The sequence below is a fragment of the Sinocyclocheilus anshuiensis genome, unplaced genomic scaffold, assembly GCF_001515605.1.
Source record: "Sinocyclocheilus anshuiensis isolate Anshui unplaced genomic scaffold, SAMN03320099.WGS_v1.1 scaffold436, whole genome shotgun sequence".
Taxonomy (NCBI): Eukaryota; Metazoa; Chordata; class Actinopteri; order Cypriniformes; family Cyprinidae; genus Sinocyclocheilus; species Sinocyclocheilus anshuiensis.
Genome location: NW_015560618.1, coordinates 1,290,945 through 1,302,881, shown reverse-complemented (window position 1 = coordinate 1,302,881; position 11,937 = coordinate 1,290,945). Strand labels below are relative to the sequence as shown.

The 11,937-nt window shown below is 37.2% G+C and overlaps 1 protein-coding gene and 1 long non-coding RNA gene across 2 annotated transcripts in view; both read right to left on the bottom strand.

The window, feature by feature from the left end:
- Window positions 1-1,179: 1,179 nt before the first annotated feature.
- Window positions 1,180-1,806, bottom strand: LOC107681833 (uncharacterized). Its single transcript, XR_001633304.1, has 3 exons — window positions 1,670-1,806; window positions 1,356-1,515; window positions 1,180-1,229 (listed from the first exon to the last, which is right to left on the bottom strand). It is a non-coding gene; the product is annotated as an uncharacterized LOC107681833 (long non-coding RNA).
- A 117-nt stretch (window positions 1,807-1,923) lies between these two features.
- Window positions 1,924-11,937, bottom strand: part of LOC107681688 (phospholipid scramblase 1-like) — a 13,337-nt gene continuing 3,323 nt past the window's right edge. Inside the window, exons 3-7 of the mRNA XM_016478005.1 lie at window positions 8,159-8,242; window positions 7,999-8,069; window positions 5,557-5,599; window positions 3,077-3,297; window positions 1,924-2,091 (exon numbers count right to left, since the gene is read on the bottom strand). Of these exons, the coding sequence (XP_016333491.1) occupies window positions 1,924-2,091; window positions 3,077-3,297; window positions 5,557-5,599; window positions 7,999-8,069; window positions 8,159-8,242 (587 nt within the window). The remainder of the gene's footprint in view (window positions 2,092-3,076; window positions 3,298-5,556; window positions 5,600-7,998; window positions 8,070-8,158; window positions 8,243-11,937) is intronic.

The following is an 11,937-nucleotide window of genomic DNA, read 5'->3' as shown; positions in this document are numbered from 1 at the left end:
TTCATTATCTAAGTCCAAGAAGGCATAATGAGGAGTTGAGGAGCACTTTGTGAATAAAGAAGAACATAGGTGCTAAATGAAACCATGAAAGTTGTTTAGAATAATCTGAATAATTGTACTGTTTTATTTATTGTGAACTGCATTTTACAATGAGAAATGTTTGAATATAATATGCATTACCTTTATACCTGTAAGCAATGATAATTTTATAACACATTTGTAAGCATGACTGCAAACACTAAAAGCAGATGTTGATATATATAACACTTTATTCTACTATCTATTATAATGAAACAAACAAAAACAATTGGAGCAAAATCAAGGCGTTAACATTTTGCTTGTTACAAGTTTGTTTATATTGTCTTTAAAAAAAATAAATAAAAAAAAAAAGAATAAAGTTCTCTTTAATAGTTTGTAGTTAATTTTTTGGCAAAGTATTTAGAGCAGATACACTCTTAAAAATAAAGGTGCTTCACAATGCCATAGAAGAATAAAAAAAATAAATAAAAAAAAAAAGAATAAAGTTCTCTTTAATAGTTTGTAGTTAATTTTTTGGCAAAGTATTTAGAGCAGATACACTCTTAAAAATAAAGGTGCTTCACAATGCCATAGCAGAACCTTATTGTCTAAATGGTTCCATAAAGAACCTTTAACATCTGAAGAACCTTTCTGTTTCACAAAAGATTCTTTGTGGCGAAAGAAGGTTCTTCAGATTATAAAAAGGTGAGAAAGAGATGGTTCTTTAAAGAAACTTTGACTGAATGGTTCTTTGTGGAACCACAAATGGTTCTTCTATGGCATGCTGTGAAGAACCTTTTGAAGCACCTTTATTTTTAAGAGTGTACTTTGTTGATACCGAGAGCATCTCAACATTATTGTAAAGGGAATTGCTGTCACCTAGTGGTGGCTCAAGAACAGTAGTGAAGGAATATACTCTATAATGTAATGTACATAGCAATATGTATAATATAACGTGTCCATAATATTTAGCTGAGTGATCCACATTTGAATCCATGGTTAACATGTTGAGAGTTGAGGAGGAGTTCAAAAAAAAAAAAATCTAAATTCAACCTGAAATACTAATTGAAAAACAATGATTAGATGTCAATGACAATGATGTGTTGACAAATCATGTTGTGGACTTTTTAAAATATCCATATGCCATATTAGTGTACTTACATGACATCCGGAAAATAAAGTTATTTATTGTGTTCAAAGAACATGAAGTCCTACAAGAGAAGAATAACAGCAGATTATTCACTATGCTGAAAAACGCAAAGCTTATAGAGCAAGATTAAACCGATACAAACTGGTCCAACCAGTAATATGTTGACGTATAATAACTTGTTGCTTACTATGAGAAAACATGCTCCGAAAAGAGCAGCTTTGATCTTCACGTCCAGATCCATAGGAAAGGAGATTCCAAAATTGTCTGCATCAGTGAAAGCTTCTCACCAGACCTGTCCATTGTTTAGAGATTCTGCCCACCTTTGTTGATTCGTCCACGGACAAAACCTGTTTAGATGCAAAAAAATAACTATTTATCATCATGCAAAATGTTTAGTGGTATGTAAAAGGATCACATGGTTTTATACTTTTATGACTAAGATTAAAGACCAAGTCAAATTATCAAACTATCATCAATATTTCTGCCTTGTATGTTTCATACATCAAAGTTCACATCAGCGCAACATCTGCATGAACAGAGCGGCCCCACAATCTTCAGAACTGCTTCTTTCTCCTCATTCAGTATGGTATACTTGGGAAGGAAAGGATGCCAATTCTGGATCACATATCCAATCGGGTTGCCCGGTGGAGACTGGATTTCGAGCTAAGAGGAAGACAGTAAAAAAAAGACAGTGATTTGAGTTTAGGCATAATTATTCTTGAAATTATATCATCAATATTTCTGCCTTGTATGTTTCATACATCAAAGTTCACATCAGCGCAACATCTGCATGAACAGAGCGGCCCCACAATCTTCAGAACTGCTTCTTTCTCCTCATTCAGTATGGTATACTTGGGAAGGAAAGGATGCCAATTCTGGATCACATATCCAATCGGGTTGCCCGGTGGAGACTGGATTTCGAGCTAAGAGGAAGACAGTAAAAAAAGGACACAGTGATTTGAGTTTAGGCATAATTATTCTTGAAATTAATGCAGATCTGTATAATTATTCACAGGTTATAGGTTGCATTTAAGCTGTTAATTCAATCACAAGCATGACCAATGGTGGTGGCTTTGCTGAGTACCCATCATGCAACACATCATTCGCAACAGTACATTGGTGACGTTGATTTGAAAGCCTGACATGCATAGGCTGGGTGTTCATTTAGCAATGGTCTAAAATATTAATAGGGTCAACAACATCTAAGAGTGTCCATGAGTGCCCAAAAATGTGAGTGTTGAATCATGAATTATTAATATTATCATAAAATCAAGATATTACATTTTACAAGTCGCACCACATGACATTTTACAACCTCAACTAACCTTGCGTTTTCATGAAAAGGTCAAATTATCTGATATTTTAGGAGACTTATAGACCTTGACACACAGTCATTAAATACTTAAATACTAAATTTACGAGTTTTATTTTCAGTAACTTCATTCTTGTAATAAGGCTTTCTTTCTTCAATTGTATCACTGATATATTGTATCACTTTTTTTATGCATGCTAAAAATTAATTTAAATTTCATTCATAAATTAAAACCATGATCATCATATTCGAGTCAATATACAATCTGGGTATTGCTTCAAAGAAATTAATAATTACAATAATTTAATGCAAATTTAAGATCCAATAAGAGAATTTCTTCAAAAACATTAAAAAAAATCTTACCAATCCGAAACTTTTGTACAGTAGTTTACGTATGGATTGTATTCAAAGCATTTTTTTTTTCTACACAAACAGCACAATGATAATAGCTCATGAATCTACAATCTAGTTTGAATCTACAATCTTTCATCAACCAGCTTATATCTTTTAACAATGATAACAAATCAAAGACTTTGAAACCTGAATAAAAGTGAGTTACGACAGAATGTAACTTCATGAACCAAAATCTGTATTACCTCTTGCAGGCAACAGGGACAACAGCAGCTTCCACACTTCAAAGGACGAGTGAGTGTCATCACTTCCTGTCCCACGTTATCCTGAACATGGAGGACGAATGAACGCAGCGGTCCACAGAACTGTCTATTACAGCAGTCGTTTTCCTCAGCCACAAAGAACACCTGTTGCCCCATACTGTTCTTCACTATGTACTTATTATTGGTCTCCCAGCCCAATATAACTGTGATACGACAAAATAAAACAAATATAAAATTAAGATCCATGCTTTTTGTTAAGTTGTGTGCACTGCATTAACTGACCCATCAGTAAGCCCCACCTTGGTTACTGGTTTCAATCCTGCCTTGCAACTGCCTGGCAACTGTTGCCAACTACCATATTAACAGACAGGCCCTTGCGGTTTTCTAACTCTATGGAATTGTGCTTGGGTGGTTTAATACTACAGATTACAGAAGTTACACAAAAACAAGGTAAAATATTGGGGCCGAACAAAAAGTATCCAGAGAGAATACATACAGAATTTTCAAACTATAAATAATAATTTAATTAACCTAATTGTGTCATTTTGTCATTTTTGACCAACATTTTTTAGAACTGTTTACTTCATCTGAATTGTACAAACTTGCTAAAGGTTTTGGCACTTATGAAATTCATGGACATGATTCAAAAAGGTTAAAAAAAAAACAGTATGTTCATGGTCCGCATTAGAAATGAATGGGAAGTTAATTTAATCTAGTGGAAACATTTGGTACTGCACCCAAACAAAATCTTCCCGAAAGATCTTATTTGAAATATCAGCCTCAAATATGGAACACAACTTTAGATTTACGGCTTTGATTTCACAGTTTTAGAGTAAAACATGTTTCGTAAAATCTCATATCAAATTAAAAAAAAATTAATAAAATAAATAGTATTTTGTGCAATTTCATAATAAAACTGTTTTAATTCTGTAACTTTTTCCAGCAATAATCTGCGAAGTGTCTTCTTTAAAAAGAGACCCAACTTAAGTCTGTGCTCCGAAGTATTTAAGATTTACCAACAGTTTAATTTGGAAATTTCATTTTCAAGTCTATACTCAAAGTGGTAAACAGGTAATAAATGGACCATAACTATTCTATTACATATACATTGACCAAAAAAAATCCCTTAAAAATGTAATATTACAAATAGTTAGTTAGTTAGTTAGTTAGTTAGTTAGTTAGTTAGTTAGTTAGTTAGTTAGTTAGTTAGTTAGTTAGTTAGTTAGTTAGTTAGCCTCAATTAAGGTCAGTGTTCATGATTCAACAATAAGAAAGAGACTGGGCAAAAACGGCATCCATGGGAGAGTTCCAAGGCAAAAGCCACTGCTGACCAAAAAGAACACAAAGGCTCGTCTCTCATTTGCCAAAAAATATCTTGATTATCCCCAAGACTTTTGGGCAAATATTCTGTGGACTGATGAGACAAAAGTTGAACTTTTTGGAAGGTGTGTGTCCCGTTACATCTGGCGTAAAACCAACACAGCATTTCATAAAAAGAACATCATACCAACAGTCAAACATGGTGTGATGATCTGGGGCTGCTTTGCAGCTTCAGGACCTGGACAACTTGTCATAATTGACGGAACCATGAATTCTGCACTATCAGAAAATCCTGAAGGAGACTGTCCAGCCATCAGTTTGTGACCTCAAGCTCACTTGGGTTATGTAGCAGGACAATGATCCCAAACACACCAGCAAGTCCACCTCTGAATGGCTCAAGAAAAACTAAATTAAGGTTTTGGAGTGGCCAAATCAAAGTCCGGACTTAAATCCAATTGAGATGCTTAAACAGTCCATTCATGCTCGAAAACCCTCCAATGTGGCTGAATTAAAACAATTCTGCAAAGAAGAGTGGGCCAAAATTCCTCCACAGCGATGTGAAAGACTCATTGCCAGTTATCGCAAACACTTGCTGCAAAGCGTGGCACAACCAGTTATTAGATTTAGGGGGCAATTACTTTTTCACGTAGGGCCAGGCAGGTTTGGACAGCTTTTTTCCCTTAATAAAATAAATCATCATTTAAAAACTGCATTTTGTATTTACTTGCATTATCTTTGTGTAATATTAATTTGTTTGATGATCTGAATCTTTTAAGTGTGACAAATATGCAAAAAAATTAAAACAGGAAGGGGGCAAAAACCTTTTCACAGCACATACACACACATATATACACATATACATATATATATAAAGAATTAAATGTCGGATAAAAACTTAATTCCAGCCCACATAAAAATAATAATAATTGCATTTTTACTATATAAGTGTATGCATTTTACTGAAAATCACATTGTCCAGTTTATTCCTACGGGATGCTGTGTAAAGCTTGTGTGATCAAGCAAAAGTAACCAAGGGGGTCAGTTGATTTCTGTTATGTTACGATAATAGTCATTTAATCTCAACATATGCAAAATATTCATAATATCGGTGAAGAAAAAACGAACAAACATCACAACATTACCTTCTGCCAGCTCAACTTTCTGCTGTACAAGAAGTTGATCGATCTGTGTTGGAAAAAGGAAATAAAATGTTAAAAACCCTCTTTAGGACTTTGGATGGCATGATAATCGTGTTTAAAGTGTTTCCAGTTTTTCACATTCTTCCAAGTGGAACATTTGTTGTGGCATTTCAAAGCCCAGAAATGCAACGCAAGCCGAGTCACCATTTCCTGAGAAGATACGGTCTCATCTGTTACGAACAGCGAGTTAAATCCCTACTCAAAGAGAAATAAATTGGTCCATAACAGTTAACAGGGATCCATCTAGGAAAGATTCCTGGGGTCCCCGCTCTCATTCTTTAAATTTGTCAACCACAAAACACTTAAAGTGCAAATAAAAGTAAGTTTATTAACAAAAGAAATAAAGGAGCATCATAAACTTAGGGAGAGGCAATTTGCCAAAGTAAATTACAATAAACAAACTACTACTAAACAAACTAACCTAGAAATCAGATAACAAATAAAATAGGAGAAGCTGTAATCACCACAGGGAATTTACTTTCACCTCTGTCTTTAAAAACTCTTTTCTCGCTGCTGAGTGATGTTTATGACTATCTAAAAAGCTGTTTTTCCCCTTCTTTTTCATTGCACAGGATGTTGTGATGTGACAGCAATCATTAATGTCTCGCGGCAACCGTAGCCTTTTGTAGGGCTTAGCGATCCCCCTGGCTCTAACCTATCTCCCTGGAAACCAACCCAGCACTGCTTTTGACGTCAACACAACTTGTGTGTTTTCAACCAGGTTAAAACTTTGAAGTTGGCATCTTTTTGATCCATCTGCCACAAACGTACAGCTGAAAGGGCTTCCCACTTCTCTGTGTCGCTCCTCATGCTGTTGGATACCTGCTCTAAGCACCTAGTTGGTCCTTGAACTAGAACATGTTGTTCCCTGAGAAATGCTGAGATTTTTGTATAGTGCTCTCTGGAGTACTTTTACATGTTATTGCTCATTCATTCAGCAGTGCTTACAGTAAAATAAAACTCTCCCCAGAGAATTAGTCCTCAAAATAAAATGCTACATTATGGATGTTTTTATTTTTTTTCATATATTATATTAGCAGCATAACGGTTTGAGTGACAAGTTTAATTTAAAAATGTGAATGTCGAGATGTTTAGTATTGATTTGTCTACAGTTTAGTCTTTTGTTGTTTAGGATGTTTTAAAATTATGGTCAATTTGATTAATTAAAAAAAGTAAATAAAGCTATTTTAAAACATTTAAAATATATATAATTTAAATAAATAGGACTTATATTTCAAGAAAAAAAAGTGTTGTATTAAAGTTATTTCATTATATTTAAAAATCCCATAATTTGTATTATTTTATATTAATTCTCCTACATGTTATATTAGCAGTAAAAGTTTAATGTTGAAATTTCTAGTATTTGATTTGTTACCATTTTTCTTTAATGTCAGCAGCACTTAAACAGCATAAACTCCATGAGTTCTTGCTGTAAAATCCAGCATGATTTGAGTTGTTCCAAAGAGCATCCTGAGCTTCAATGGAAGAACGAACATCTGACTTTTTGTTCACATGCTCACAAGTTTGCTTACATTTGACCCTCTCTATACTCTTTGATGATGAAATTCTCATTATTAGTTTCAGAAGTTTGTCTGTTGAGGAGGACGTCTGTGAGACATGCTGAAGTTGTGTCAGCAGTATTTTTTTAAAACATTGTTACGAACAGCGAGTTAAATCCCTACTCAAAGAGAAATAAATTGGTCCATAACAGTTAACAGGGATCCATCTAGGAAAGATCCCTGGGGTCCCCGCTCTCATTCTTTAAATTTGTCAACCACAAAACACTTATTTAAGTGCAAATTAAAGTAAGTTTATTAACAAAAGAAACAAAGGAGCATCATAAACTTCGGGAGGGGCAGTTTGCCAAAGTAAATTACAATAAACAAACTACTACTAAACAAACTAACCTAGAAATCAGATAACAAATAAAATACAAGTTCTTACCTCCCTACTAACATAGACAGGAGAAAACAAACAAAACAAACAGGCAACCACCTCCCTACCAAGCTCCACTTAAACAAGGTGCAGGAAGTAAGCAACCCAACGTAACAGACATAAAATACAACTAAACAGTTACTTAATTCAGTGGTTAACAACAAATCCTTTCACCAACACACGTCACACAGCGGGTACAACAGTAGCCACCAAGAGAGCGGGGAGCCAACGATTCCTTCCACCGGATGGCTTAAGTACTGCGGCAATCCTTCCTGTCTCCAACCAGTTCAGTCCTCCTAATCAGCTCCACCTGTAATCAATTAGAGCGAAAGAGGGCGAGACAAAGAAACACACGGAAAGACCTATACACGCGCACACGAACGAATGATATGCCATTTCCCTAGCAACACACGAATCCATTCGTAACAATATCCAGCAGTAAAGCTCTACCTGGGTCAGGTACTCCAGTCCTGGTGGGCAGCCAGCGGGTCTTTGTGGAACTGGCATCACAGGCACTTGACCTTTCAAAAGGAGCAAAATGACGTGTTAAGCAGGAGGATCTAGAAAATTGAGGATTATGAAAATTCCAAATTTCCTTAGATTTCCTTACCTTGGCCTGGTATGGCTGGTCCCTGGTTAAAAGGAGGGGCAGGATTAATTGCATTTTTCTGTGGTTGGATGTCAATTGGGTAACCTGGTTTAAAGAATATCGAAGAACATCAATTGACATTGTTCTCACTGTCATGTCAAAGCCAGGGTGTTTCTTTGAGTTACATACTGTATAACAGCAATTTAACAGAGTGCTGTCAGGATCAGGTTGTTGATGATAAGGTTTTGATATGGAGACAGATCAGCCTCAAAAATAACACATTTACAAAACAAAATTCATAAATGCACAGCACAATTTACATTTACAAAATCCGATTCGTAAATTCAAAACACAATTCATAAATACACAAGTAAAAGCATAAATATTTCCCCAAATGCTCACACAAATGCATCTTACCTAAATACATTTAAAATGTTTACACAAATATGTATATATCAAGTTCTTGAATTAATTTTCATCACACATTTATGAATGATGTTACATGTATTTATGGATCGTTGAATCTGCATTTGCAAATCGTCACATGTGCGTGGACTGCTTTGAATTTGTGTGCGGTATTTTTAAGACCTTCCTGGCAGGTTAAGATTCATAAATATCTTTTTTTGGAGGATGTTCCGTTCAGCCAATCGCGGTGAGCTTTTAATCCACCAATCAAAACACTCTTTACTGAACAGACTCAAGAAGCTCAACGCTGCGTTTGTACTGTGCAGTGTTCCATGATTGGGTCCTTGATGTAAAGACATTTTAATGGGCAGTGTTGGGCAAGTTACTCTGAAAATGTAATTAAATTACTGATTACGGATTACTCATTTTAAAGGTAATAATGTTACTGTTCCGATTACTTTATTTCAAAAGTAATTAGTAATTAGTTACATTACTAGTTACTGTTACTTTTTTCTCCATTACATTTATGAAATCCCAGCATACACGCTCCCGATAAGTATTCGTTATTAAAGCATTCACAGAATACTGTTATTTTAACTAAAGCAAGCGGCTTCTGCGTGCATGGTTTGGTATTATAATGACCCGGCAGTGAGCGCTAGCAGCCAGGTGCATTATGGGTATTTGTTTAGAGTTGATTTATGTGTTAATTAAGCAAGATGGTTGAGTTTTTGCGTTAGCAATGTTATTTGTGTTTATGTTCAAGTTAGTTCGGGTGGGTTTGGTTCATTTACTGCCTTGTTATAAAAAGTGTGGCTGTCACCGTCATGGAGAGAGATGTGTACGGGAGGGACTTGGCGATATGGCCTTGCCTGTGTAAGTTCTTATTCTGTGTTTAGAATAAAAGGAGAAAGATGACAGTACTGCCTCCTGCTGGTTTGTTCTGTCTGTACTTCTGCTCACGGAGACACTCAGGGTCGTGCGGTGTATGGGACGCGAGTGTTCGCACTTTCCACTAACCAAATTAAAAGTCTCAACGTGTAGATGCTAGCACACTGCTAGCAATTAGCTTAGCAGAAGTTTAGTAGCCTAGCTTAGCTCCGGTTAGCCCCACGTTCTATAGAACAACTGTGCGTTGTTACAATATAATAAATAAAAAGAAAACAGAACAGAAAAAGAATAGAGCAAGCTATAGTGTTAGAGGCCTTTTTTGCTTTTGTTAATCAGAAGTCAGAAAGTCAGAATTATAATTGTATAATAAATAAAAAGAAAAATAGATAGAATGCAAAAAGAAAAGAGATGCAAGTGTTAGTTTTTTTTTTAAAGAAAACAAGCAGTTAATAAATAAATAGAGTGCAAGTCTAAAAGGGGCAAGTTTTTTTAATAAAGAATAGAATTAGAATAGAGTGCTAGAGTTAGAGGGTCAAATAAAGATGGAAGTGTCAGGATCATGGACCTGTTTTGTTGTGTTTTGCCCCTGTCTTTGTTCCTGGTTTTCCTTATATTGTCTTTTTCCTGTCCTCGTTTAGTTTAATTATGATTCCTGGCACCGAGCGGTTCAACCGCACCCTGGCCACCCAACTTGCCATCTTGACCAGTCAGCACCAGAGAGACTGGGACCAGCATCTGCCCCTGGTCCTGTGGGCGTATAGAACAGCAGTGCAAGAGTCGAGACCGGCGGAGCCGGCGGAGCTGATGTTTGGGAGGGAGCTCCGAACACCGGTGGATTTGGTGTTCGGGTCCCCGGAGATTGCGGAGATTGCTGGTGGCCCAGAACTGGACTACTTCCGGCGATTGAAGGAGCGTCTGAGCACGGTCCATCAACTGGCCAGGGAGGCTTTAGAGGACGCTGGAGCCCGCCAGAAGTGAGCGTACGATGCCCGGGCCCACGTGCAAGAGGCGAGCCAGTGCACACCGGCGGCGCTGATGTTTGGGAGGGAGCTCCGCACATCGCACACGCCAGAAGCGGGCGTACGATGCCCGGGCCCACGGGCCTACCCAGGGGACAGGGGACAGAGTGTGGGGGTTCTGCCCCCAGAGGAAGCGGGGGTTGTCACCCAAACTGACTGGCAGGGCCCAGGGACCCGGGGAGATTCTGGACCAAATTTCGGAGGGGGTTTTCCGGGTCCGAATGCCTGGACGGGTAGACGGGTGGTACTTCATAAGGATCAGTTGGCACCGTACCACCCACTGGCCCCAGAACAAAAGACTGGTGGAAGCCAGGCCGGCTCCCCACCATCCACTCCCAGCGCCAAGACGGACAATGACGGACTGAGGGCTGAGCCTTTTGTTATGGGAGAATAGGGTTGTGGGGACACTAACCCTCTTGGTGGGGGGTAATGTAATGACCCGGCAGTGAGCGCTAGCAGCTAGGTGCATTATGGGTATTTGTTTAGAGTTGATTTATGTGTTAATTAAGCAAGATGGTTGGGTTTTTGCATTAGCAATGTTATTTGTGTTTATGTTCAAGTTAGTTCCGGTGGGTTTGGTTCATTTACTGCCTTGTTATAAAAAGTGTGGCTGTCACCGTCATGGAGAGAGATGTGTAGGGGAGGCACTTGGCGATATGACCTTGCCTATGAATGTTTTAATTCTGTATTTAGATTAAAAGGAGAAAGATGGCGGTACTGGCTCCTGCTGGTTTGTTCGGTCTGTTCACAGAGACACTCAAGGTCTTGCGGTGTATGGGACGCGAATGTTCGCTCTCTCCACTAACCAAATTAAAAGTGTCGACGTGTAGATAGATATAGTATACTCTATAATTACTATTTTGAAAATTAAACGCATTAAATTACTCCGTTACTAAAAAAGTAATCAAATGACAGTAACGCGTTACTAAGTAATGCGTTACTGGCCAACCCTGTTAATGTGTATTCTTTTTTTAGCACCTGATTACAATTTCTACAAAATCATTTTTGAGACCTTCCTGGCAGGTTAAGATTCATAAATATCTTTTTTTGGAGGATGTTCCGTTCAGCCAATCGCGGTGAGCTTTTAATCCACCAATCAAAACACTCTTTACTGAACAGACTCAAGAAGCTCAACGCTGCGCTTGTACTGTGCAGTGTTCCATGATCGGGTCCTTGATGTAAAGACATTTTAGTGGGTACTCTTTTTTTTAGCACCTGATTACAATTTCTACAAAATCACATTATGATTTATATCGTTCGCACAAAATACAGCTACCCGGTTAGCCTGCTGTCTTATACACCAAAGTTGCACATACCCTGTTTATTCAGATCAATCTGTAATGTTATCAAATAAGTGTTAAATGTCCAGATATTTCATTTAATAACAACAATTATGTAATGTGTTCTGTTGTTATTAGTAGTAGTAGGCTATCACATTCGCAATAACTTTTGATCAGGCATTAAAAACAGCTACCACCACCTAATGGA